The sequence below is a fragment of the Aulonocara sp. 'chitande type north' Nkhata Bay genome, linkage group LG3, assembly GCF_057382095.1.
Source record: "Aulonocara sp. 'chitande type north' Nkhata Bay isolate Kocher_YH1m ecotype deep benthic linkage group LG3, A_spYH_male_GT1.1, whole genome shotgun sequence".
In the NCBI taxonomy this organism is placed as follows: domain Eukaryota; kingdom Metazoa; phylum Chordata; class Actinopteri; order Cichliformes; family Cichlidae; genus Aulonocara; species Aulonocara sp. 'chitande type north' Nkhata Bay.
In genome coordinates, this window is record NC_141346.1 from 6,633,852 (window position 1) to 6,659,839 (window position 25,988).

At 44.1% G+C, this 25,988-nt stretch overlaps 4 protein-coding genes across 5 annotated transcripts; 3 read left to right on the top strand and 1 right to left on the bottom strand.

Annotated features, from left to right (window-relative positions):
- Window positions 1–278: 278 nt before the first annotated feature.
- On the top strand, window positions 279–1,795 carry LOC147333702 (uncharacterized). The gene is made up of 6 exons (XM_086285831.1): window positions 279–306; window positions 463–504; window positions 584–850; window positions 934–1,173; window positions 1,263–1,484; window positions 1,647–1,795. Exons 1-6 carry the CDS (start codon window positions 279–281, stop codon window positions 1,793–1,795), a joined length of 948 nt encoding a protein of 315 aa, XP_086141957.1.
- Window positions 1,796–8,802: 7,007 nt separating this feature from the next.
- Window positions 8,803–13,212, top strand: LOC147333703 (E3 ubiquitin-protein ligase TRIM21-like). Its single transcript, XM_086268812.1, has 2 exons — window positions 8,803–8,853; window positions 11,394–13,212. Exon 2 carries the CDS (start codon window positions 11,403–11,405, stop codon window positions 13,074–13,076), a length of 1,674 nt encoding a protein of 557 aa, XP_086124938.1. The 5' UTR covers window positions 8,803–8,853; window positions 11,394–11,402; the 3' UTR covers window positions 13,077–13,212.
- A 3,405-nt stretch (window positions 13,213–16,617) lies between these two features.
- On the bottom strand, window positions 16,618–17,853 carry LOC147333704 (CST complex subunit CTC1-like). 2 transcript variants are annotated; one of them, XM_086269405.1, is made up of 5 exons: window positions 17,765–17,853; window positions 17,420–17,488; window positions 17,184–17,346; window positions 16,926–16,981; window positions 16,618–16,819 (listed from the first exon to the last, which is right to left on the bottom strand). In XM_086269405.1, the coding sequence occupies exons 3-5, from the start codon at window positions 17,313–17,315 to the stop codon at window positions 16,618–16,620; spliced, it is 390 nt and encodes a 129-aa protein (XP_086125531.1). In that variant the 5' UTR covers window positions 17,316–17,346; window positions 17,420–17,488; window positions 17,765–17,853. The 2 variants fall into 2 exon arrangements, with proteins under 2 accessions (XP_086125531.1, XP_086125523.1); XM_086269397.1 differs by lacking the exon at window positions 17,765–17,853 and having other exon boundaries at window positions 17,420–17,609.
- A 2,136-nt stretch (window positions 17,854–19,989) lies between these two features.
- Window positions 19,990–24,088, top strand: LOC147333705 (uncharacterized). Its single transcript, XM_086285833.1, has 6 exons — window positions 19,990–20,020; window positions 21,688–21,957; window positions 22,038–22,277; window positions 22,367–22,552; window positions 23,583–23,704; window positions 23,875–24,088. Exons 1-6 carry the CDS (start codon window positions 19,990–19,992, stop codon window positions 23,878–23,880), a joined length of 855 nt encoding a protein of 284 aa, XP_086141959.1. The 3' UTR covers window positions 23,881–24,088.
- Window positions 24,089–25,988: the final 1,900 nt, after the last annotated feature.

Genomic DNA, 25,988 nt, shown 5'->3' on the forward strand with positions numbered 1-25,988 from the left:
ACACACTCCACGAATCCCGTGGATGATTCACTTCCTTATATCCGTTTGAATCAGGTACCGAAGCAGTTACGTGCGTAATGAAGCTTCGGACGTCACTGGTCACGTGACTTTTGCCAAACGAAGCAAGCCTCGACACAGTGCTTCTGAACCAGTGTGTTGTTTTTTTCGACACACGCTCCGGAGCGCCAGCTTCAAGCGGGCCATCACTACCTAACTGTGACCTACACAGATAACCAGTGTGCAGCTTTGAAATATAACATCCAGAGTCTATGTGACAAATGGCTAAACAAGTGCCATCACAGCAGGGTGAAGGGTGAACATGGTAACATAGAAGATGCTCTCCCAGGCCTATTACTGCCTTCTGGTCATAATTTCCACTCTCTTTCAGTGACCTCTCACCTTTAATATCCTATGACCTTCATTGACCTCTGACTTTCAGTGACCTCTGACCTCCTGTTGCAGGTGTGTGTGTGCTGCTGCTGTCTGCACTGACTGTTTGTGCAGGTGAGTAGATGAAGTGCACCATGGTCCAGGACAAACACTGAGTGTAAACACTGATAGAAACTGTCCGTCTGTCCTCCAGTCTCTCTGAGCGTCAGTCCAAACCTTCAGCAGTTCTTCACAGCAGCCTCAGTGTCTCTGACATGTGAAGGTCAGCTGGGCTCTGATGGATGGACGGTGAAGAGGGACACAGGAAGTGGGACTGAGTCATGTGGAGCAGGTGGGCGGGGCTTCGGGAGGTTCAATGGTTCATCCTGTTTGTTTGATGAGTTCGAGCCAATCAGTGGAGTTTACTGGTGTGAAGGTGAAGCTGGAGAGAAGAGTGAAGAAGTCAACATCACTGTATCAGGTAATGAAGTCATTCATTTAATCATCAGACTAACAGCAGACTGTTATACCACCTCTACATCACTCTGTGGGTCTTTTCTTCAGATAAACATGTGATCCTGGAGATCCCTGCACTTCCTGTGAGGACAGGAAGTGATGTCACTCTACGCTGTAAGAAGAAAACTGGTGGCACAGCTGCAGCTTATTTCTACTTTAATGGACGTCTTGTTGGACCTAAATCAGAGAAAAACATCACAATTAACGTGCAGCAGTCTGATGAAGGTCTCTACTGGTGTTCTACTGATGAGTTTGGATCATCTCCTCAGAGCTTTCTGAGGGTCAGAGGTCAGATCACTGACATCACTTCCTGTTTAAAGCCAATCTGCTGAGCTGATGATAAACTGACTGAACCAGCTTCCTCATCTCTCCTGCAGGTCCTTCAACCACAGCCTTGTTTACAACAACAAAAGAAGCAACAACAACCATAACGTCACTGACAAACACTCATATCTCCTCTTCTTCTACCCTTCTTTCTCCTCCCCCTTCTCCCTCTCCCCCCTCCTCCCTCATATCCCCAATTGTAGCTGCTATAGGTTCCCTGGTGCTATTGGTTCTGGTTCTGTTTGTACTTCATCTTCTGTGGAAGAAGCGCACAGGTATAGCATCTGTCTCAAATTTTCATCCAAAGTCATCATCTTGGACACATCAAGACAGCCTCCATCAGCGTTTCTATTTTTAGAACACTTAGAAAGTAGATTCAGACTAAAACTCCACAGACACAAATACTAGTATTCTTTCAGATCACTTCATCTTTGCAGGGAGATACCAGTCAGCTCCAGTAAATGATGTCACCTATGCTGAGGTCACCAGTAGAGCCTGGACCAATAAGACTCCAGCCAGCGAACCTGAAGTACTTTACTCCAGTCTGAGGACAAACACTGCAGGTACACATTCACCCGTGTTCTAGCGAGGGACATCAATGAGAGATAAACCCAAAAGTAGTTTTCATTGGGCTTGTAAAATGTGGTCAATGAAACAATGAGAATCTTCTTCTCACATTTATCAAACTAGTGTTTTGAAAGTGGGATTGACAGCAGGTGCAGTTCACTCTTCAGGTTCCTGTTTCCTCAGTAAAAGCTGTCACTGGTTTCATAATTAAAGCTGTACTGTGGTTTCGTTGGTCAGTTCAGTGTTTATAACATGAGGCAGTCAGCAGAGACAGACGTGGCACTGAGACAGGAAATCCTGCAGCTTAAACAGATATGATCGGTGTTTGATGGGAGTCAATTCAGGTTTGTGTGAATGACACAGTGTAACAGGAGCTGTCGGCCTGAACTGAAGATTAAAAATAATCTGAGCGGATTTGGTTTGTTTTTAATCCAGATGTATCTTTTCAAAAATAAATCGGAGAAGCACACGTTGGACAGTTTAATAAAAATACTGTACAAACCAGCAAACCAGCAAAATTAGGAAAATAACAACCAGTACAAGGTGAGAATGTACTGCTCGCGTTCTGACTCTAATCTGAGGAGCAAAAACACATTTTAAGACATTATTTAAAGACAGGCAGCGAGTGGGCTGAACTAACAAGGGCAGGGTGATGCTTCCACAGTTTAGGCTACAGCTGAAAAAGCCCAGTCAGCTCTCACTTTGAGTCACGTTTTTGGGACTAGCAGGAGAAGCTAGTTCAGTGACCACATTATTTCTTTTATTGCCATGTAAATCTGAGGGTTATACACAGTAGTAGCAGTAATCAGATGTAAAAGCACATAAATAGTGAAGTCACCTGAGTCAGTAGTTCATATTTCCCGGAGTCGAGCGTTCATTCACCCACATCAAAACAGGTGCTGCTGGTGTGGTTAACTGCTGAGAGAAGCTCTCTGTGACGGAGCTTCTTTGTTGAGATCAGTGGGAAATGATCAAAGGTAAAACACATAAACCATGAAGTGTTTTATGTGTTTAAGATCAGTCTAGCAGCTATTTGAATGTTGTGGACTCTGTAGAGATAAACAGTGTCTGAGAGTAGAGAGAGTGCATGTCAGCAGATACCGGTGCTGAGATACAGGACTGAACAAAGGAAGATGTAAAGTTACCACACAGCAAAAGATGTTCTTAACTTTGTTTCTTGTCTTCATCTCTTTGTGTGACTAGTGTTTAAAGTGAAACAAAATGAGTTCTTTTTCAGAGAGAGATTCATGAAGCCCCTCACAACGTCTTCATAAGAATTAAGATTTCTCTGCAGGATTATTATTAAATGAAAACAATATATATTTGAATTCAGTTCAGCAGGCAAACAGGGTTGATGGGAAATCCAAGTTCAGTGAGTTGTAAATAAAACCCGGATATTCAGTCACTCATTGGCATGTTCTTGTCTTGATGATGTCATCCCAAAAACACACATGACCAATGCTGACATCATCACTCAGACCCCTGAGAACACAGGTAGGGAGGCTGCACCTATATGACTCATGTCCCAGTGTTATTACATGCTGAGCTGTTGGGGCAACCGTAGTTCAGGAGATTGGGAAGCTCATCTGTAACTGGAAGGTCGCCGGTTCGATTCCTCCTGCTCTCTCTCTGTCCTGGTCATTGTGTCCTTGGGCAAGACACTTTACCTACCGCCTGTTGGCCAGAGGGGCCGATGGCGCGATATGGCAGCCTGTCTTCTGTCAGTCTGCCCCAGGGCAGCTGTGGCTACAACTGTAGCTGCCTCCACCAGTGTGTGAGAGTGAATGAGTAGTAGCATTGTAAAGCACTCTGGGTGCCTTGAAAAGCGCTTTCCAAAACAAATTTCCCATGTGTGGGACTAATAAAGGTTATCTTATCATTAACTTTTTTTCTCTTTAAGCTTCAGTTTAAAAATTAGGTTTAAAATTTCATATATTTGTTACATACATATACACATTAATTAGGTTTTAAAGTTGGTAGGACAATAAATGCCTCACCCTTCTAGTGACCTGCCCCATGACTGCACACTCAACTGTCCCATTTTTACAGAAGCTAAAGGAACCACAGACACCACAGAAGAAGTGTAAACAGGAAGCTGAGGACAGACCTGCAGACTTCCTGTGGACAGTCTCACTCTGTCAGTCACCGTGGGAACATTTACAGGCAGTCATCAGCTTCCTCCTTTCTTCATTCACTCCCATTCATTCACACAGTGATGTCATTGTGGGAGCAAGTTCCTCCTGAGGAACCAGGATTGACGGGGAACTAAAGAAATCAACCTGCTGCTGGTTTGAGTCTGTGCAGCTTGAACTCTGACAAAGGTCTACTGCCAGGTGAAGAGTCGTCACTTTCAGGAGCTGCTTCCATCATTTCAAACTGATCAATACTCTGAACTTATGAACACTCATGTTTGACACAGAGTGTCCTGTGATGGTCCTCAGTCTTTGAGCTAGTTTTTGTGTTTGTTATGGACTATGTGTTTATTTGTTCTCTTGTTTCAATGACCTTTGTTCTGGTTCTATATTGGTGTCTCTTGAGCTCAGGTTCCCTTATTTGTCAGAGTCGTCATTATTTATATTTCTTATTCTCTATTTCTTGTTGTTCATGTTTATTTCCTTCGTGTCCAGTCTGTGCCAGCCTCTTCTCTGTGTTTTGTTATTCTTTCAGTCTCCCCGCTCACGTACCTGCGTTTGTCTGTTTTCTCTGTGTTCTGTCTCATTGTGTTTGTAATCCCATCCCTGTGTTTAGGTCCTCAGTCTCCCTCGTGCCTGTTTTGCTGTGTTCTTCTGTGAGTTCTATGTTTCCTTCGTAGTTTCCTGTTTATATTCTCTAATTTTCTTTTTTTGTTTCTCTTGTATTTTTATGTTTCTTTCTGAGTATCTTCTAACATTAATAACGCTGCCTCTTTTAGCCGACCCCTTTGTTTCCAAGTCCTGCATTTGGGTCTTGCCTCTGCCTGCCACACAGCTGTTCATGACAGGCACAGAAAACGATTTTGAGCCTAGAAGTAATAAATGCATGAACTTGTTTTTCAGCATCACTCTGAGACAGGATATTTTTAATTTTAGAGATGTTGCTCAGATGGAAGAAAGCAGTCCTACATATTTGTTTAATATGTGCGTTGAAGGACATATCCTGGTTAAAAATGACTGGTTTCATCTCAAAGCTGGCCAGTTGGACAGGAAACAAAACAAGATGTTATTTACATATGAGCATCACACTTTACCTGAAATACACAAAGAATCTTTCTAATAATAGAAAACAGTTTCAAACCTGCAGGATTAAAGTGATGAAAGTTTGTGATTTAAATTTGTCTCATAAACGTCCAAAACCTGCTGAAGGTTCAGTTCAGTTAGTATCTGTAACATGACGACTGAACATGAAGGCAGACGACCTGTTTTCATCAAACAGGAAACCACAGCTGCTGTGTTTAGCATCGCTACTTCTGATTGGGTCTGTTATGTAGACGATGTTTCCTCTATTAAGAACTAATTTTCCACTGTGTGGACAGAGTCGATAATCGTCCTGTGTCTCTCAGAGTTTCATTGTTTGGTTTTCAGTCTAAATGTTGCCATCAGTCACTGTCAGTTTGGGCACCGAACCTTAAACACACATGTCAAAAATAAATCTGCCTCCCCCCACCGCAGGGAAAAGGGAAACACCACCTGGGTCTGGGTGCAGTTCCCCCCTCCAGGGGCGGGGGCACCTAGACCCGGTTCGTAGAGTACGCTTGGGGAGTGTGATTGTGTGTACAGCGTCTCTTTATGTCTGTCTCCACGTTGGTTGAGTGTGGAGTAAGTGCACATGAGAGCATGAGGGTGGGAATGGATGTTTGTGTCTGTGTGTGCCTGTATGTCTGTGTCTATATGTCAGGTTGGGTATCAGACGCCACCTCTCTGGGGACATCTCAGGCCTCCAAACCTTGGAGGCCTATCTCCCCCCACCACCACTTCCCCTGCCGGTGGCGGACTCCCTCAGGTGTCGGTGCGTTGGTGGTTCTTTGTGTCTGGGGGTGGGCGTCCGGGTACACACCGGCTCACTCCTTGGCGGCCGCTTATTGGGGCTCGCTCGGGCCATTTCGGAGGTGGGGTGCCCCCGGCCTCTCGGCCTGGGGCTCGGTCACTCAGGCACAGCTGGCTGCCGGCGGAGCTCACGGGCGCGTCACTGCAACTCCCCCTGGCTTCTGCTCCGCGGCTGCTGAATGAGCCCTCATCTGGGACTCTCCTCAGCTCTTACTGGGACAGTGGCGCGGCTGCCCCTCTGTTGGTCTTCCTTGGTCTCTTGTGCTCTGGGGGCCTCTGGATGTCTGGAGTTTTGACCTCCTCCATACCCGCTTCACACCCTGGAGGACGGGGCTGTGGCCCCCCCACACTCCCTAGCAGATCATTACATGGAGAAACCTTTGGAATGCAAGCATGCTGATCCACACAGGTATGCACACAGGTGTACGCATGGGTATTCACAGACGCGGACTACAGCTTTCTTGGCTGCTGCCTCAAAGCACATTGTGCGCTGTCTATCTTGCGTGCTGCACAATATCGTTTATTATTTAGTAATTATTGATATCTATTGCTAGCTAGTTTATTGTGATGGTGCTTTTTTTTTAGAAAAAAAAGAAAGAAGAAGAAAGGAAGAAAAAAAAGAAAAAGAAAAAAAAAAAAACTTGCACACAGTTTTACACCCTGTTTGAGAGTAAATAAAAGTGGACATTTCTCAGCTCCAGCATTGACAGCTGAGGTAAACGGTGGACCGACAGCTTATCCACAAAATGGGAAAAGCTCCGGTCCAGAATCCGGTCCAGTCCTCGTGGCAGTAAAAACTGTAATCATGCATACATGCTTTTGTCACACGTGACCATTTCGTACAATATAATTGAAGTTTTGGATTTAAAAATTTAGCAGACGTGAACGAGCAACATTCCTGATGAGGCTGGTCAACGCTGTTCAACTAGAAGCCTACGTGGATGATATCCCAGCCTACACATCCCCCTGAACTGAACTGCCTCAGTGAAATACTTGCTCACTCACACCAAACTTCATTAAATGTGAATGTGTTACTTTGCTGGTTCCCAGTTGCAGCTTAAGTGCATCCAATATTAGATTTCCCAGCTTTTCAAACACACCATGAGCTGTGCCATTTTCTGGGCACAGCAGGTTAAAACCATATAAAGATTTCCTGATGTTGTATCTCCAATAACAGGTCACGACATTTCACTCTCGAGGCAGCCAGTGCCCTCCCTGCAGTCCCAAAAGGTTGATTCGGTTCATCTTGACACACCCCTGTGTGCACTTATATTCAAAAGGTTTTTCCGTGTAACGATCTGATAGTGGGTGTGGGGAGTCATAGCGGGCATGGACAAGATTCAGTATGAGGTACCGAGGTATTCGGGTGAGACCACTTGCTTCCTGAGATCCTTTGGCATCAGGGCTGTCCGGCCTTCAATTGAGCTTTTCAGGTCTATCTTTTTCTTTGTGTGTGTGTGTGTGTGTGTGTGTGTGTGTGTGTGTGTGTGTGTGTCCTGTCTGGCACTGTAGCAATCAGAATTATGTCTGAAGGCCAAGACAAATGCCCAACAGATTTACTTTCCCAAGTGGGCCTTTTGCAATACTGGTCCACTTGATTGTCATAGTTTATTTGATCTTTATTAGTTATTTTTATAAGTTATTGTAATCAGGCCGGACTGGACTCGGGGACGGGAAAGAAAAACAAGAAGAAAAGTTCAGAAGAAAGTTAACAGAAGGAGAGAGAAAGAAAAAGGAGAAAAGAGAGAGAGAGAAAAGACGATGAAAATCTGCTTCATCACCTTTTTTTTTCTCTTTTTCCTTTCTCTTGATCACCTGTTGAGAAAGAAAAAAGAAAACAAGCAGAGGAAGACTAGAGCAATCGCATAAACAACATCACGATGATCTATGTGACTATAACAGTAAATACTAAATATTAAACATTATTGTAAGATCAACAGAACACAGTGTGCTTTGAGGTAGGAGCCAAAAAGGGTGTAGTTTGTGGGTGTGATCACCCGTGTGTACACCTGTGAGCATGGACGCGCTTGTTTTTAAAAGGTTCCTTCATGTAAGGATCTGCTAGAGGGTGTGGGGGGGCCACAGCCCCATCCTCCAGGGCATGAAGCAGGTATGGAGGAGATCAAAACTCCAGACATCCAGAGGCCCCCAGAACACAAGAGACCAAGGAAGACCCACAGAGGGGCAGCCGCGCCACTGTCCCAGAAAGAGCTGAGGAGAGTCCCAGATGAGGGCTCACTCAGCAGCCGCGGAGCAGAAGCCAGGGGGAGTTGCAGTGACGCGCCCGTGAGCTCCGCCGGCAGCCAGCTGTGCCTGAGTGACCGAGCCCCAGGCCCAGAGGTCGGTTGCACCCCACCTCCGAAGTGGCCCGAGCGAGCCCCAGGCTCCAGGCCCCGATAAGCAGCCACCAAGGAGTGAGCCGGCGTGTACCTGGACGCCCATCCCCAGACACAAAGAACCACCAACGCACTGATGTCTGAGGGCGTCTGCCACCGGATATGAACTTTTTTTAAGACAGTGAATCTTGAAACCAGAGAAAAAATAGAGAATTTTAACTTGTTCCATTGGCAGATTTTTTCACTTATTTCAAGCTAAAAATATTTATTAGAATTCAAATTTAGACAGAAACAAAGTGAATAATATTATTTTATTATCACGTTGATGCAGCACATGGTTCAGTTAGCTTTGTATAAACACGTGTTAGAAATGTTCTTCAATCAGCTCTTTTTACTCTCATTTCACAGCCACTACTTTTTACTTTTACTTGAGTAAAGAAGTTGAATTAGTACTTGCTGTATTTTTAACAGTAGTACTTCTACTTCAGTACAGACTGTATGTACCTCCCACCCGCTGCACACAGTCACTGAGTACAGACCGGCTGATTCCTGTAAAGGGAGAGGCAGGAAGAGGCGGAGCAACAGCTGAAAAACAAGAAGCTCAACGTCATTTTGCAGAAGTGAAAGTGTGAGAGAGCAGCAGCAGAGCTGCAGTCGAGTCCTGTTTGTCTCTAAAAGAAGATTCACTGGAGTCCATCAGGTTTCTCTCAGCAACAGTGGTGAGTGCAGCTGATCACACTTCCTGCTTCTACACAAATCTTCACTCTGTTCACTTCATCAGGGTCTAGAGCGCCACCTCATTTCTCCATTGTGCCACTTAGGCTACGTCCACACTCGCCCGGATAGATTTGAAAACAGCGCTCCGCGTCCACACTAGTGTTTTCAGTCGTTTTCACAGAGTTGTGCGTCCACATTAAGACGGCTGAAAACTCTTACGTTCCAGTCCTGCGCATGCGTGAAACGCAAGACGATTTGACATTTCTGTCTGCTGCTGATTCACTTTCCGGCTGTTTGAAACGTCGCAGCAGAGGTGGAGGAAAAGCACCGAGTTTTAAAATGGACTAACAATGAGGTGGAGTTGTTGCTGCGAGTAACACAAAAGTACAAAGTTGCAAAAGCGAGAGAGAATTAAAGAATTTGAAGAAAAGCTCTGTGGAGCATGTGCAGACTGATATTCATCTTTAATAGGACTGTCAAAACTGCTGCTGTATAATGCTCTCCACTATCTTTGTTTAATTGGTCACATGCCTGCATCACATGACTAACATGCGTCATCGTTTTAGAAAGTCTCTGTTTTCACTGTTCACTGTGACACAAACGCACCGTCTCCAAATTATTTACTTTCCGGCTGTTTGAATCGTCGCAGCAGAGGTGAGCAGCGTGATAGGAGTGGATGTAGCTGTGGGTAATGAGAAAAGATGAAAAGAACGATTGATAACTTTTTCGTTAAGGCCGGTGCTCTGACACGGAGCCATCAACCTCTCAGTGTCTAACACTGGTCTGCAGACGGCATCAGATAATGAGCCACATTAGATGGACTCTGAGCCCACTGACAGTAAAAGGGTGAAGTGTAGACATTTGGAAGAGAGCGGCCTGACCAGTTTCTCTGACTATGATACTGTAAAGCTGACAACATGATGCATTTACTGTGGTGAGTGTGCAAAGACCATGGCAGGTGTTGTGCCAAGGTAGGGATCCCCAACAGGATCTGTTTCCCTGCGTCAGGAACATCGGCTGGGCAGGGAAAGCGGACCCAACGCACTCCGCCTCCATCACGACCAACTAGACGTGGAAGGAGTGATGTTTTAGTGACAACATGAAAGATGAGTGTGACCGTTCAGTTTGTGGGTTACAACAGAAAATGATACATTTATTGTTCTCGTGTGTTATCGGACGGGATCATTTTAACAAACCGAGGACATTTTCCTGATAATTATCTGTATCCTCCTGTAACTTTACTGTTTAAAGAGCTAAAACCTCCAACATTTCAGGATCAATAAGTCCTTATAAGACGTGTTTGTGAGCTAAAAATCAAGAATGTGGGATACTGTTTGTCTGTGTCAGCCAAACAACTTCACATCTTTGTAACGACTGTTAAAAAGATGTTCATCCTGTTGATCCTGTTCATCTGGACGCTGCACTGTACAGCAGACACGACGTTGTTCAGTTTGTGTTTCGGATGAACCAGTTTGTGTCTGAGTGTGTTGCTGGGTCTCCACCAGTTACTCTGACAACTGAAGGTTCAAGATTTTTATTTTGACATTTGCACACAGGACCAACAGTCCATGCACAGTGGAATACTTGTGCAGAGCTTTCCAAGTCAAATCACACTTTAACAATATAAAGACAGAAAAAGCAGAAGGATAGAAATGAAGTCCGGAGTAGGGTAGTCGTACTATTTTCTATATACAAAGAAAAAGAAGAAAATGTACAGAGAGTGTGTAGTTCTCTACCTCTTATCGCACTCACAGTATTGCACATTTGTTGCACAGATCTGTTTCACAAGTCTGTTGTGAGTGTATTGCCCGATGGTCAGTGAACCGATGATACATTCAAAGTGAGGTTAAGTAGTGCTGTGTTATTTTAAGTGTTCAGTGTGTTTTTGTTTGCCGTCAGTCTGACAGTTGTGGGGAAGAAGCTGTTGAAGAATCGTGTTCTGTGTGTGATGCTGCTGTCCGCTCTGTTGTGTCTGAGATTGTATGTGCAGCTTTGTATGTGCAGGTCCATGGATGCAAGTGTTGTTCCCATAATCCTCTCTGCAGACTTTATGACTCTGCAGAGCCTTCCTCTCTGTCTGTGTAGTGTTTCCATACCAGACAGTGATGCCTGCGGTGAGGATGCTGTCTATCAGTCCTCTGCAGGCCTGGGTGAGAGGGTGGTGGTTCATGCCAGCTTTCCTGAGCAGCCGAATGAAATAAAGCCTTTGCTGGGCTTTTTTCACAGTTGCTGTAGTGTTGAGAGTCCAGCTCAGGTCTGATGTAACCTGCAGTCCCAGGAATCTGTGGCTGTTTGCCCTCTCCACCTCCGTCCCTTTGACGATAAGAGGCTGCAGGGGAGGGAGTTCTTCCAAAAGTGCAGTATTCATTCCTTGGTCCGTGTTGAGGATGAGGTGAAGAAGCTTCTGTGATGAAAAGAAACTTAAAGAAGTCCAGACGCTTTTCTCTCCAAGCTCCTCAGACTACTGACGCTTGTTTCTCTCTTTGTAAAATGAAATTTAAAGTGAATTTTGAATCAAATGTTTCTCTTCTTTCTCCCTCAGAGTGCAGACATGTCTGCTGCCAGCAATCTGCGATCTGAAGATCAGTTTCTGTGCTCCATCTGTCTGGATGTGTTCACTGATCCAGTCTCTACACCATGTGGACACAACTTCTGCAAAACCTGCATCAGTCAGCACTGGGACATGAATGTCATCTGTCAGTGTCCCATGTGTAAAGAGACTTTCTACACTCGACCTCAGCTGAAGATCAACACTTTGTTCTCTGAGATGGTTGCTCAGTTCAGACGTGAAGCTCAGCAGAAAGCCAGCAGCAGCAGCTCAGAGCAACAAGCTGCCAAACCAGGAGAAGTTCCCTGTGACGTCTGCACTGGAACCAGACTGAAGGCCCTGAAGTCCTGCCTGGTGTGTCAGACCTCCTACTGTCAGACTCACCTGGAGCCTCATCTGACACTGAAACGTCTGAAAAGACATCAGCTGGTTGATGCTGTGGAGAACCTGGAAGGCAGGATGTGCACGAAGCACGATAACCTTCTGCAGCTGTTCTGTAAGACCGACCAGACGTGTGTCTGCGTGCTCTGCCCTGTTTTAGACCACAAGAACCACGAGTTTGTTCCTCTGAGAGAAGAATATGAAGGAAAGAAGGCAGAGCTGGAGAAGACAGAGGCTGAGATTCAGCAGATGATCCAGAAGAGACGACTGAAGATTCAGGAGATCACAGAGTCGGTGAAGATGAGTAAAGATGCTGCAGACAGACAGAAAGCAGAAGGTGTTCAGGTCCTCACGGCTCTGATGGAGTCTGTTGAGAGACGCCTGAAGGAGCTCATGAAGGAGATCGAAGACAAACAGGAAGCTACAGAGAAACAGGCTGAAGGTCTCATCAAAGATCTGGAACAGGAAATCTCTGAGCTGATGGAGAGAAGCTCTGAGGTGGAGCAGCTCTCACGCTCTGAAGACCACCTCCACCTCCTCCAAAGCTTCTCCTCCCTGAAAGCTGCTCCACCCAGCAAGGACTGGACAGAGGTCAGAGTTCATCCACCATCATATGAGGGGACTGTGGGGAGAGCTGTGGCTCAGCTGGAGGAGACAGTCTGGAAACCCATGAAGAAGAAGCTGTTAGAGGCTGCAGAGCTGCAGAGGGTGCAGCAGCATGAGGTGGATGTGACTCTGGATCCTGATACAGCTCATCCTGACCTCATCCTGTCTGATGATGGAAAACAAGTTTATCCTAGTGATGTGAGGAAGAAACTTCCAGACAACCCAGAGAGATTTTCTTACTATGCTATTGTTTTAGGAGAGCAGAGTTTCTCTTCAGGCAGATTTTACTTTGAGGTTCAGGTTAAAGGAAAGACTGCGTGGACTTTAGGAGTGGCCACAGAGTCGATCAACAGGAAGGGACAAATCACACTGAGACCTCAGGATGGTTTCTGGACTGTAGTGCTGAGAAATGGAAATAAGTACATAGCTTGTGCTAAGTATTCAGTCCCCCTCTGTCTCAATCCTGGTCCTGAGAAGGTGGGGGTGTTTGTGGATTATGAGGAGGGTCTGGTCTCCTTTTATGATGTAGGTGCTGCAGCTCTGATCTACTCCTTTACTGGCTGCTCCTTCACTCACAAACTCCACCCATTCTTCGAACCCTGTAACAATCATGGAGGTAAAAACTCTGCACCTCTGATCATCTGTCCTGTCAATCAAACTGATCAACGACTGATTTTATTGGATGAATGATTGATTTTTCTTGAAGGGAACAAATGAACATATTGAGTGTAAATCCTCTACAGTCTCCATGTTTCTATAGAATCTGATCATCAGGACTCTGATTCACACTTTGATTCTCATGGAGTTTGATTTGAACAGAAGAAAAGTTGAATCAGGAAATGTTCCCACTGATGGAGACTCGAGCTGAAGAGCAAATATCAGAGAACAAATGTCCAAAAGCTTCATTTCCAATAAAGTTTGTTCAATGCTTTGAGTGAATCCAGACTCATGTGTGGCTGTTATACGGAGCATCAGAGTCCAGCTGAGTTATGTTGGATACAAACTGCTTATTTTGGCTCTGTGAGGAGTTTTGTTCACTGAAAACTGATGAGACGGATAATATTCAAAGAACTCTGTAGAGATTCATGCATCCATGTTCTCCACCTGCAGGTGTGGAGGAGAAAGGTGGAGCACAGACTGCTGCATCCTTCCAGTCACATCATTTTGATGATTATATTTGCATGTTGTGATGATTTGGGTTAAAGACAAACAGAGTTGAACGGCTGCAGTCACAGCATGGAGACGATGCTGAAGCTGAGCTGTCAGTGAACATGTTTCACTGTGATTTGATTTGAAGAATAGAAAGTGTGTGTGGCTGCTGACAGCTGCAGTCTCTGCTAGTCTGCATAACACACACACAACTTTCCCCCTGAGGCAACGATGCAGCAACAACACAACAGCTGCAGACACACACACACACAGTTAAAGAACACTTTACTGTTTAAGGCAGAATTCCTCAGTAACAATGATTTGAGTCTACTGTGTCTACTGTGGTTTCCAACATACAATCTACTGAAACATGTTTTTCTTTCTGCCGTACAAACTATTTGATCACAACATCTTTGCTTTTTTCCTCCAATCGTTTATTCTGATTATTTTATTTAGTTTAACTAAGAAAAGCTTAAAATTTAACTCTTAACCTGATTTAAACGTTTAATTTCTCATTAACTCAGACTTTTAATTTATTTCCTTGTTTAATGTATTATTTCTTTATCCTTGTTTAAGTTTGGCCGATCCTTTCTGTGTAACCTGTTTAATCTGACCTTTGACCCTTTAATTTTAACTTAACAGTACTCTTGTTTTGACCTTTGACCTCTTTATTCCTTATAACCAAATAAACCCTTTTATCTGATATTTTCACCTTATTGATTGATTATATATATCTATTATATTTTCTCACCTTACCTTATTTTGACCTTTGACCTATGTCCTTGTTAGCCTTGATCTTCCTTCATCAAAGGTGAAATTTCTTTCACCTTTGAACTTAAAGCTTAAATCAAACCTTTGTTAAAAAGCTTCTTACCAACTTGTAATTCCAACTCTCTGCATTAAACACGTATCTTATCATATAAACACTGGATCACTGAGAGAACTTTAGGCAGAACCAAATGAAGCAGCTGACCTCGTCAAACTCACAGCGACAGTAACTGACAGTGAATTATTTTAATCTTCTTCATTGTATTTGTTAGAAACATTTATTTTCCTTTAATTGGACTTTGGTTAAGTTAAATCCGATGTATTAACCGACCTTTGAGGTGAAGTGCAGCTGCGAAGAACGCTACGGCAGGCAATGAGGTGCGTTTAATGTCGCTCTGTTAATTTGAGCGTCCATAAATTGAATGTCTTATTTTTTCTTACTTTATTATTGCTAATTTATTGGAGAATTTGGCCATTTAATTAAGATAGATTTTATGTTGTTGGTGGTAAAGATCTGGATGGATGTTTTATTTTATTCTGTGTTTCTATTTTTCAGTTTTACTTTTCAAGACTTGGTGAATTGCCTTTTTCTACTTTTTGTTTAGTTTTGTTAAAATTAGCAGCAGTGAGAAGTGTTGTTGTCGGTCTTGAATATATTTGATGTAGCCCACACTGTTAAGGTAAGTGTCATGTTTTTAGTTGTTAGTCTGATGAAGAATCTTTTACTTTTCTCCAAAAGTTGATTGTGTTTATCTGGACATAGTGTTTTTCAGGTCCAGCTGAATGCAGGTTTCCCCAGTCTTATACGTGTCAGGAGCATCAGCACAGCTGAAATGCATTTTTCCTAAGCACCGCGTCTCTGTGGCTTTTAAACCCCAAAACACGCTAAAACAAAAATGGGTCCACCCCAAGGATGGGGTCCCCCGGTGTAGTTTCCACTGTGACAGACTGTGGGCTTCCTCAGAGTGAGGCTGAGAGCGGCAGGCCCAGCTGGAGTCTGACCCGTGTCACACAGTGGAGGTCAAACCTTCTGTGCCACAAACACCAGATTAACCAGTTTCACTCATCATCCTTCTACTGTCAGATTTTACTGGTGCAGGTTTGATGAATCACCATCTGAGAACATCTCTGATGTGGGCGCCACCCACAGGGATCACTTCCTGTAGAAGGGTCACATGACCTGGTATAGGCCCCTTTGTGATGATGACAGCGACGCCCCTTTCGTGTGAGGTTAAACCCAGAGAGCTTCGTGTGACCTCTGACCCTGATCACCAGCGTTAGGGTCAGTGAATGTGAGATACCGTGTGACAGGAGGAACAATAAAGTTTTATTTGTACGAACACGTAGAACAGATGAAGTCAGAACGAAGCAGGTGGAGCTCAGTCAGGGTGGAGGTGCAGACAGGTGAGCTGAAGGGGAGGAGCCAGTCTGGTCAGGAACTCTTTGTCTCCTCGAGTGAACCTCCTCACCTCTGAAACACACACGACTCTGAAGGTTGCAGTCAGGGTTGGTCAGGGTGGTGAGGGTGGGGTTATCTTCTGGTCTCTGGTTGGTGTGTTTCCTGCAGGTGAGGCTGAGCAGCCGAATCATGACATCGCTGCTGCACAGACACAACAGGAAGTGGAGGAGGAAGTCGTCAGCGTCCCCGTCACACACCTGAGACAGACACAGAGGTTATGTCTCTGCAGACTCACGGCTCGGCCCTGTGGAAACGTCCTGCAGGACGCCTGTTTCTCTCTGTGGTGGCCCCCCCACAGCGTCCCCACCGTGCTTCACTGTGTGGACGCTGTTCTTTGGGTTGTAGCTGCATCTTCTTCTCGTTTCACCTCCACAGGACGTTTCAGTCTGCAGGTCTTCGTCCTCAGCAGTGTGGCTGAAGGTGTCTGCAGACGTGGAGCTCTGTGAGCTCACAGTGCGTCCCTGTGCAGCCTGTAGAGTCTTTGAAGTCTTTGCTCTGACAGGCTTGTTCTGTGCTGGGCGGCTCTTTGACTTTCTTCAGGTTTCCCTTCCTGGCACTCTGATAACCTCAGATATCCACAACGTGAATCCTCACAAACATCTGTTTCTCTCTTTTCACTCAAACCTTCTGACGTTTTCACACCGACTGTAAATATGAAGAAAACCCTCAGTTTGACGCCACGCCCCCAAACCAGTTCAGCAGTAAAGTGTGAGCAGACGGAGCTGTTACCAGGATGTAAACAGGATGTGCCCTTTCACAGTTAAAGCCTCAGGAATAAAAACATGACCCGATCTTAAATTTTTAAAGATAAAATAAAGTTTAAAGACGACGATGAGCACGTGACTCACCTGTGACTCACCTGTGGCAGGTAAACATACACACCTGACAGGTGCTACTGACCTGGCTCTGCCCACGAGGGAAGACTCTGATGTGACCTCTGACCCTGAGTGCTCTCTGAAGCCCCTCCCACTGAGCATCAGCCAATCCCAGCAGAGCAGGAACCAGAGCAGCTGAGAAGCAGACGTGAGCCTCACCTGTCCCGTCATCGATCACCAGCCTGATCGAAGAGCAGAGCCACATGGTTTGATCATGTGACTATCACCTGACTCATCCAGGTGATTAACACGTATCAGCAGGTGAGCTCAACAGGAAGCTGCTCTTACTTTGCTTTGGACTGAAACACTGACGAGGTCGAGTGACACTGAGAGCTGCTGCAGCCCTGAGAGAGAGAGAGCAACAGGTAAACACACACACCTGAAATCGTGAGCAGTTTCCTCCAAAACGACACTTTACTTACTGCACCAACACTAACACGCCACCAACACGCTAACAACACATGAAGCACTCTGAGTACTTTCACTGCACCTGAGAAACTGCAACTAAGCACATCCTGTACACACTGTGTGTATTTTATGCAGTACCTGTGTGTACACGCTGCCACACAGCGAGCAGCTCCACTGCAGTTGCAGGAACAGGAAACACACCACGTGACCTTTGACCTGTCCCACAGCGCACCTCTGCTTGCTGCTCAGAGCCCACTCACCCAGGTGCATGATGGGAGCAGGAGGAGGAGGCTGGGCCGAGCTGATAGAAATCAAACAAACAAATAAACAACAGCACGACAAACACGTGAACCAGACTTTACCTGTAAACTTACCTGGTGTCTCCCAGGGAGACCACAGTTATGGAGCTGACAGGTAAGTACGTGCAGTACACACTTCCTGTCCTGAAACACACACACAGGTAAACCGCACAGGTACGTAACCATGGGCGTGACTTTGTATTGAACATTGGGGGGTCAAGATCTCTGTCTAAATAAATAAATCTGGGTACATTTCCAGATGATTAAACAACTATTTTGCTGGTAACACCTGAAACGAGTAAAGAAAACCAGCAGCCTATTGATGCAAGATAATCCATAACTTTATTGGGGCTGACATTGTTGGAAATGAGTCCAAATAAAGAGTCCAAACATTTATAAGCCTGTCTATGTGTGTCTCACCTGGACAGCCTCCTCTGGACACCAGACAACAGCAGAGTGTTACCCGGCAACAGGCCAGGTGGGTAGGGGGTGTGGCTTAAGTCCAGGTACACCTGCAGACTCCTCCCAGCTTGGTCACAAAGAGTGAGACGTACACCTGCACACACACGTTCAGCTAACAGTCAGACCAGGGGTCCGTTCTTTGTACCTCGCTACGTAAATTAGCTGGATTAGATTGTTGACGATTTCACGTGATCTTGGATCGTTCGGTTCTCCGAAGCTCATCCGGGACTTGCTGTCATAGCAACAGATCCGTAAGCGTAAACCTGCTCGGGAGCAGGCTTACTTTATGTAAACAGGATTAGAACGCAGCCACTCAGGTATGTCCGCTTCATGTATACGAAAGCAACGGTGAAATATACTCACTCAAATGAGCAATCCTATTTATCCATATTGTATATTCTGTATCTATATATGTGTATATGTGGTGTATTTATGCTTATATCCTTACTCTCATTCCCCTTAATGTATCTGTAACATGCAACTTCTTTCGGTGCTTTGCTACTGGAAACTGAATTTCCTGGAGGAACCCACCCGAGGGATTAATAAAGTTTCATCTAATCTAATCTAATCTAATCTAATCTACTTGGGTTTTCTTCCTGTAGCCCTCATGTTTACTCAAGGTTTAGTTCTGTCTTCATGCTGATTTTCTTGTTCAGTCGTGTCTCATGTTGCAGTTTGTCAATCCTGTCCCTGTGCTCTGTGTTCCCTCTGTTCAGTATCAAGTCTGTGCCTCATGTGTTTCCTGTTTTATTTTGATAGTCCCTGTCCTGTGTGCAGTGTGCTTGGTTTTGCTTCCCTTCTGTCATTAGGCCTGATTTGTCCCAGATGTGTTACCACCTATTCCCCATCTTCTCGTAGTCCTGCTTGTGTATTTAAGCCCTGTGTTTCTCTGTTAGTTGTTGTGTTGTACCCTCACTGTACTGTGTTTTGTTTTCTATGTGCTTCTGGTAATGTTCTGGTTCACTCTTTCCTGGTTTGATTTTCTACTTTCCCGGGTTTCTAGTTTGGGCTTAAGTTTTGAGTTTCTAGTTTTGTTTTCTTCTATTTCTATTCGAGTGTTCTCCAGCAATAAAGCTGCCACTTTAGTTAATCATTCTGTCTCTGGGTCCTGCGTAGTGATGGTGAGATGAAGCCTCATGATGAACTGAAGCTTTCCATCCAATTGGTCGACTCATGGTTCGAAGCATTGTGATGATTCATTTGTTCTACTACTCAATTCAAGTGAAGCGGGCTCTTTGATTATAATGATGTGTAAACCTTATGTACATCTGGATAATGACACAAACTAGTGTTTGGTGCTTCACTTTTTAATAAACTAAAAGACAGAAATCAGATTATAGGATGTGTAGTGTTGTTTATTTATATTTTGGTGTTTATCATTTGTGATATTTATTACTGTGTGCATACTTTATTAGGAGAGACAAAATTAAGAAAAAAATCTCTTCCTTGCTGGTTCCATCGAAGAAGAAATGCACAAGTAACTATGTAGCACGTACGTAATCCAATTCCACAACACGGTGTGATGGGGAATCAGCTGTTTTCCTGCCCATGTTATTTCGAATCTGGCGCGAACCGGTGAACCAGTCCCTGAATCAGTTACGTGGTACGGACTGCCCGCGAGGCCTCGAATGTCACTGCATACGTAATCAAAGCAAGCCTCGATACGCGCTTCAGAAAGACGCCCCCGCGATTACCCGACGCACGATTCGAAGCTTCGACACACAGGACACATCACTAGTCCTGCGTTTGGGTCCTACATCCTGCCTGCCACCTCAACACCTTTAATTTTACAGCTTCTTAGTTATTATAAACTGCTGCAACTCATAATGTTTTCTAAGATAGTAAAACCAGATTTAAACCGACTACTTCTACAAAGATGGAGCTGAAGTGATGATATACATTTATAGTTTGGACTTGGACACATACAGTCTGTTTTTCCTTATAACTACATGTGAGTTCAATTAACATTTTGTAGGAAAAGGGAATTTGTTTTTTAAAAGGATTATAGATTCGGAGCTGAATTACCCAACGGAACATCTCATTCACTGACGTTTGCTGGAGAAGCTGCTCTGCCTCTTTGTGATGCAGCAGCGTGACGTACTGAAGACTGTTAACGGGGAAGTGCTGAAGCTGAAGGCGTCTCTCTGCTGCTCAGACTGACGTTCAGTCGTCATCCAGACAACATGAAGACTGCACCGGTCTCTCTGCTCCTCGGTGAGTCAAACACTAAAATCATCGATTTATTTATCACAGCTCCAACAAACAATATGGCAGGAAAACAACCTTTCAGCAGTTACAAGCTCGCAGCTACTGACTTTAAAGTTCATGTAAAAATTCTGAAAAGTTTCGTCAAGGCGAGAGGAACAGTTCATTCTCCTTCTTATGTCTTTCAGGTTTCATTGGATTGGTGGCTGTGAAGTTGGGCAGGAACCAAGAAGTGATGTTAATATTGAATAATGGAGCTCACAGTTTTAACTGAAATGTATGAAGAGTGATAGAAAATGGTTTCAAACATGCATGATGAAAGTTTTTCGGTTTAAATCGATCTCATCATCACTGCAAACCTCTCAGAGGTTCAGACTCTCAGCAGTTTAACCTGGAATCCTGCAGGAAAGTCACCATATAGTCTGGACTAAGTCAGCGATTAAACTTTCTGCCCAGCTAAGTGTCAGTAACATGAAGACCAAAAGAACAAAAGAGACTTGACCTCTTTTCATCAAACATCTCTTCAGTCAGGAAACCACAGCCTCTGACTGCATGAAGCACAGGGTCCTCTGACTGCGTCCCTTCTTTTATCTAGTCTTCACTTCCTCTATTCACAGCCAATTTTCCATTAAGAGGACTGAGTGTATTCAAACAACCACAGACGGTTTTGACTGTTAAAGTTCCCATTCCCATTGACATGATGACCTTTAAACAGCAGCAGTGTGGGAGTGAAACAGGCCGCAAATCTGAAAATAAAAACTGTGCTTTTGAAGGGTGGCTTCTTAGTCCCACACTTTCTTCTCTGCACATGAATGAAAGCTCATCCATGCACAGTTCCTTCTCCATTGTTTACAATGCTGTGCACTGTGATGTTTACCGTTGATTGCCATCTGATCAAAAAATGTATAGAAAACAGGAAAAGACAGGCTAACCTGCGTTGCTGTCTCGGTGGTATTTTATAACTTCCTGTTCCTGTTACAGTGCACGGTGGTGTTTGTGTAGTTTAATCTGCGTGGCTCACAGATCTGGCAAAAATACAGACCTTCCATAATTAAGTAGAAGTACAAATACTACTGTTCAAAAATACTCCAGTAAAAGATGAAGTACTGATTCAACTTATTAACTCAAGTAAAAGTAAAAAAAAGTACAGACTAGGAAATGTACTCAAAGTAAGAACGTACAAAGTAGTAGCAGTAAAACCCTGGCTGATTGTGACCCACACCCATTACCACACCTTGGCTCATGTGATTAGGTAGAGGATCATCAGGGGGTCCATTGTCCCTCTCAGGGGGAAACTCCCACTGAGCTTAAATGTGGGTCTCTTCACCGTTTGATCCTAGAACTGAAGAAGCTTCTCAGATGAGAGGTGAAACGTCTTCAAGCAACTCAAAGAAGTCCAGACGCTTTTCTTTCCAAGCTCCTTAGATTGTGGCAGATACTTCAGGAGATTAAAAAGTTTCCTGAGAGAAAAAAAAACAACAAAAAAAAACTGTGCAGCCTCAGTCTTTCTTTAAATGACCTCTGACCTTCAGTGACCTCTGACCTCCTGTTGCAGGTGTGTGTGTGCTGCTGCTGTCTGCACTGACTGTTTGTGCAGGTGAGTAGATGAAGTGCACCATGGTCCAGGACAAACACTGAGTGTAAACACTGATAGAAACTGTCCGTCTGTCCTCCAGTCTCTCTGAGCGTCAGTCCAAACCTTCAGCAGTTCTTCACAGCAGCCTCAGTGTCTCTGACATGTGACGGTCAGCTGGGCTCTGATGGATGGACGGTGAAGAGGGACACAGGAAGTGGGACTGAGTCATGTGGAGCAGGTGGGCGGGGCTTCGGGAGGTTAACTGGTTCATCCTGTTTGCTTGATAAGCAAAGCGAGCCAATCAGTGGAGTTTACTGGTGTGAAGGTGAAGCTGGAGAGAAGAGTGAAGAAGTCAACATCACTGTATCAGGTAATGAAGTCGTTCATTTCATCAGACTAACAGCAGACTGTTATACCACCTCTACATCACTCTGTGGGTCTTTTCCTCAGATAAAGAAGTGATTTTGGAGATCCCTGCACTTCCTGTGAGGACAGGAAGTGATGTCACGCTACGCTGTAAAAAGAAAATTGGTGGCACAGCTGCAGCTTATTTCTACTTTAATGGACGTCCTGTTGGACCTAAATCAGAGAAAAACATCACCATTAACGTGCAGCAGTCTGATGAAGGTCTCTACTGGTGTTCTACTGATGAGTTTGGATCATCTCCTCAGAGCTTTCTGAGGGTCAGAGGTCAGAACACTGACATCACTTCCTGTTTAAAGCAAACCTGCTGAGCTTATAATAAATTCAATGACCCAGTTTTATCATCTCTCCTGCAGATGTCTATGACACCACCACCATTTCACCAAGTGCCACCAAACCACCACCAACAACAACTACCAATCTCAATTCCCCTCCTTCTACATCGTCCTCCTCCATCATCTCACCTGTAGCTACTCTGGGTTCTCTGGATCTTCTAGATCTTATTCTGGTTGCAGCTTTGCTGTTTTGGAACAAAAAACAAGGTATAAAGTGTGTCAAACCCCCCAGAGCTCATTAGATTAAACATTTTACATGGAAAAATAAATTCTCCTTAATAATTATGTAATTATATACTATAATTCAATTATAAACTGTCCCCATTCACATTGTTTAGCAGAGAACTTATCTTACATGAAAAATATAGAGACACTTTTATTGATAAAGTATAAGACCCGATCCTTGGGGTGGAACAATTTTTGGCGCAGCGTGTTTTGGGGTTTAAATTCCACAGAGACCCAGTGTTTAGAAAAAATGCATCTCAACTGCTCCGATACTCCTGTCACAACAGTATCACTACAGGTTTTGACAAAAGTCCAGCTGGAATTAGTGATGGGATTTCCGGCTCTTTTTAGAGAACCGGCTCTTCCGGCTCCCAAGCGGCTCTTCAGGTTGTTTTGTTGCTTTAATTAAAAACGGTCCGGGGGGAAGCAGGCATTAATCCCATACATGCTCTCAGTGGGTTCCAAACACACACACACTCTCTCGGGTCCAGGGCAGATCTATATACACACAGAGAAAGACGTCCAGGTTAGAGATAGTCTCAAACTCACAGATACAGGTTCAGGTCCGCCGTCATAAATAGTGCTCCAAATCAGCTGGGATCGGCTGCAGGTGTGACGGTGAGCACAGGTGCGTGGGCCAGGGGCGGAGCCCGTAATGAGCACCGCCCCAGCAGAGGAGAGAGAGCGCAAAGGAAACAAAACAAACAAAACATGTTGCCAAACACAGAGTGAGCCAGCGAGGCACGAGGACCACGACACAAAGCACGTGCAAACTCCAAAACACATTTCTAGCTTTAACTGAACTTCAAAGCAGAGCAGATCACTTAAATTACACAATTGAAAGCATGAAAGCATGTGTGTATTGTCCCTGGTGTCTGTGGGGATGGTGTTCGCTCTGTGTTGTAGCGTCCTGATGACTCCCAGTTTGTGCTCCATGCCGGCAGACGTCTTCGGTTTAGAATCTTTTATTATTTGTCTCGTGTTTAAATCCTCGTCTTTCTCATTCCTGCAGAAAGGACGCTGTCATCAAGTCTGAGTCAAGTCACCTATCAGGATATGAACTTCAGACAATCAGCCAATAAAATTACAGATACACACTCACATGTTGTTTTCTCCAGTCCGAGGACACTGCAGGTACACATTCAGCTGTTATCCAACAAGTTATTGCTTCACAAAATATGATTATGACCCTTTGTCCTCTGTGGGTCCTTGTGATAATTTCTTTGCTCCTCTATTCTTCTTGTCTTTCCATCTCCTGGATTCTCTTTTAACCATCTACTCATTCTCGTTCTCTTGTGCATCAGGGCTGAGTTATTGATGGAGTTTCCCAGATCAAATTTAAAGGAGGATGGGAAGAAGAGGATTTTCTCTCTGCCAGTCCCGTCAGCTCCCTGCTAAGATTTAGAGCTTGTCCTGTTTTTCAGTATGAAGGCCCTGCTCATCTGTTTTTCTTGCCATTGCTTAAAAAGTGTACATTCTGCATCCAAATGTCCAGCTGCCTTCAACTTTGATGTTTGTCTTGGCCAAAAATTAGCCTTTAGTTTATTCCTTTGTTTAAATAAAAATCTCTTGCTGATAAACTGAACCCTGGCTGTGGCGTCAGAGTAGCGCTATATAAGTGCTACATAAGAACCAGTCCTTCTACCATTTACTAAAAGCAGGCTTTTGCCAGGGCTGCAAAGGGATTTGTAAAGAATGAGTTTTTAGTGTACTATGCTTCAGGCAGTTGTTGCATGGAAGTGGCTGTTACTGAAAGTCCAGCACAGACCTGTAGTGACAGCCAGTGACTGGCATTTTGAAATGATAATAATAGCATAATGATTTAAAATTCCAGGTTCCTAATGGAGGTCTTGCAGATAAACAGTAACACATTCTATAATTTATTATTAATAAATAATAAACAGGTGGAGCCGGTAGCTCAGCATGTTTGATTTGGCAGTTTTGCACTAGATGAGCTTCCTGAGGCAACTCAAACGGGATCTGTGTTTGCAGGTGGAACTGAACAACAACCTCTCCATTGGAGCCAATAATAAAAACATGAATAACAATAAGCTTTATTTGGGGCTCTGATCTGAGGATGTAACATCATTTGTAATGTGGGTCTCAACAAGCTCAAGGAACGCTTTAAAAGTAGCCATTAATATGGTAAAATCACAGGTAGCCAGTGTAGCGCTGTTTTTTAAATATGCTGAAAGTGTGGCAGCAGAGTTTTGAACGAGCTGGACTCTTGACTGAGTAAAGTCTGCACTACGTGAGGAGACTGGAGGAGATGAAAGCATGGAAAACTGTGAGATCAACAGATTCATCTTTTTCTGGTGAAATGTCTGGAAGTTTCTTTGGTTTGTGTACAAGAAAGTGAAACAATTTTCTTGAATTCTTAAACATTTTTACATGATATTAGTCGGCGGCTCCTTTACTAAACAGCTCCAACAGTTTGATTTGTTTGAATTTTACAGGACAGCTTTTTCCCATGTTACTCATTCATTATGGAGCTACTGTAGTTAACATGTAATGCTTCTCTAAAACCCTGTGACACAATCTTCTTTAACATTAGTGCGCATTAACCCCACATCTTCCCTGTTTTATTGCTGATGTTGGCCTGACAGTATTGTGGTAACAATGTCTCCTCTGTTTAGGAGAGGGCAGCAGGGTCACATCCTCACTGACATCACCTGTATTTGCACTACAGTCGTTCCCTTCACTGACCTTTGCTCTCCTTCTCTTTTCCATCAGGTTGTGTAAAACTGAAACAGGCATTAAATGTTTACTACAAATGATGCTTTACACAGAAATGCATTGTTAGCTGTTTTTACACACCAGCCTGTGTGAAGCTTTAGTCTGAGCATGGGGTCAAAGGTCAGGACAGAAATGCAGCACTGTAACACATATACATATGTAGAACATCAGACATTTGACTGATTTGTGTTGTGACAGCTAGTTTTTTCTTTATACAAATAAATGCTCATCACACACAGAAGAAATGTGCAGACCGTACATTTATTAGCTAATATCAGTGGATACAAGAAAAATGGTATAAAGACAAACACTAGCAGCCTTAGCGTTTCTGTTCTGAATCTCTAATCTCTCACAGATATTCATCAAACCCTGTCCTCTATCAGCTTTCAACATAAGAAAAGTATTAGGCCTCATTGAAAAACAGTCTGTTTGCAGATGAAGTACTTTAAAAACTATACTTAAAAACATTTCATACACAAATCTGTCATTTATCCAGATTTTCTTGACTGAGTTTACAATTTACTAGAACTGCCAAAAAAACATGAATAGAAACAAATGATGAAGGATCCACTTCAAGGAAAGTGGAAAAGCCTCTGTTAGCTGCTGTTTGCAGCTGGCACAGTCTAACAGAGGCTAATACCAAAGCTAACCAACAGTTTAGCATATCGTCGACAGCTCACCT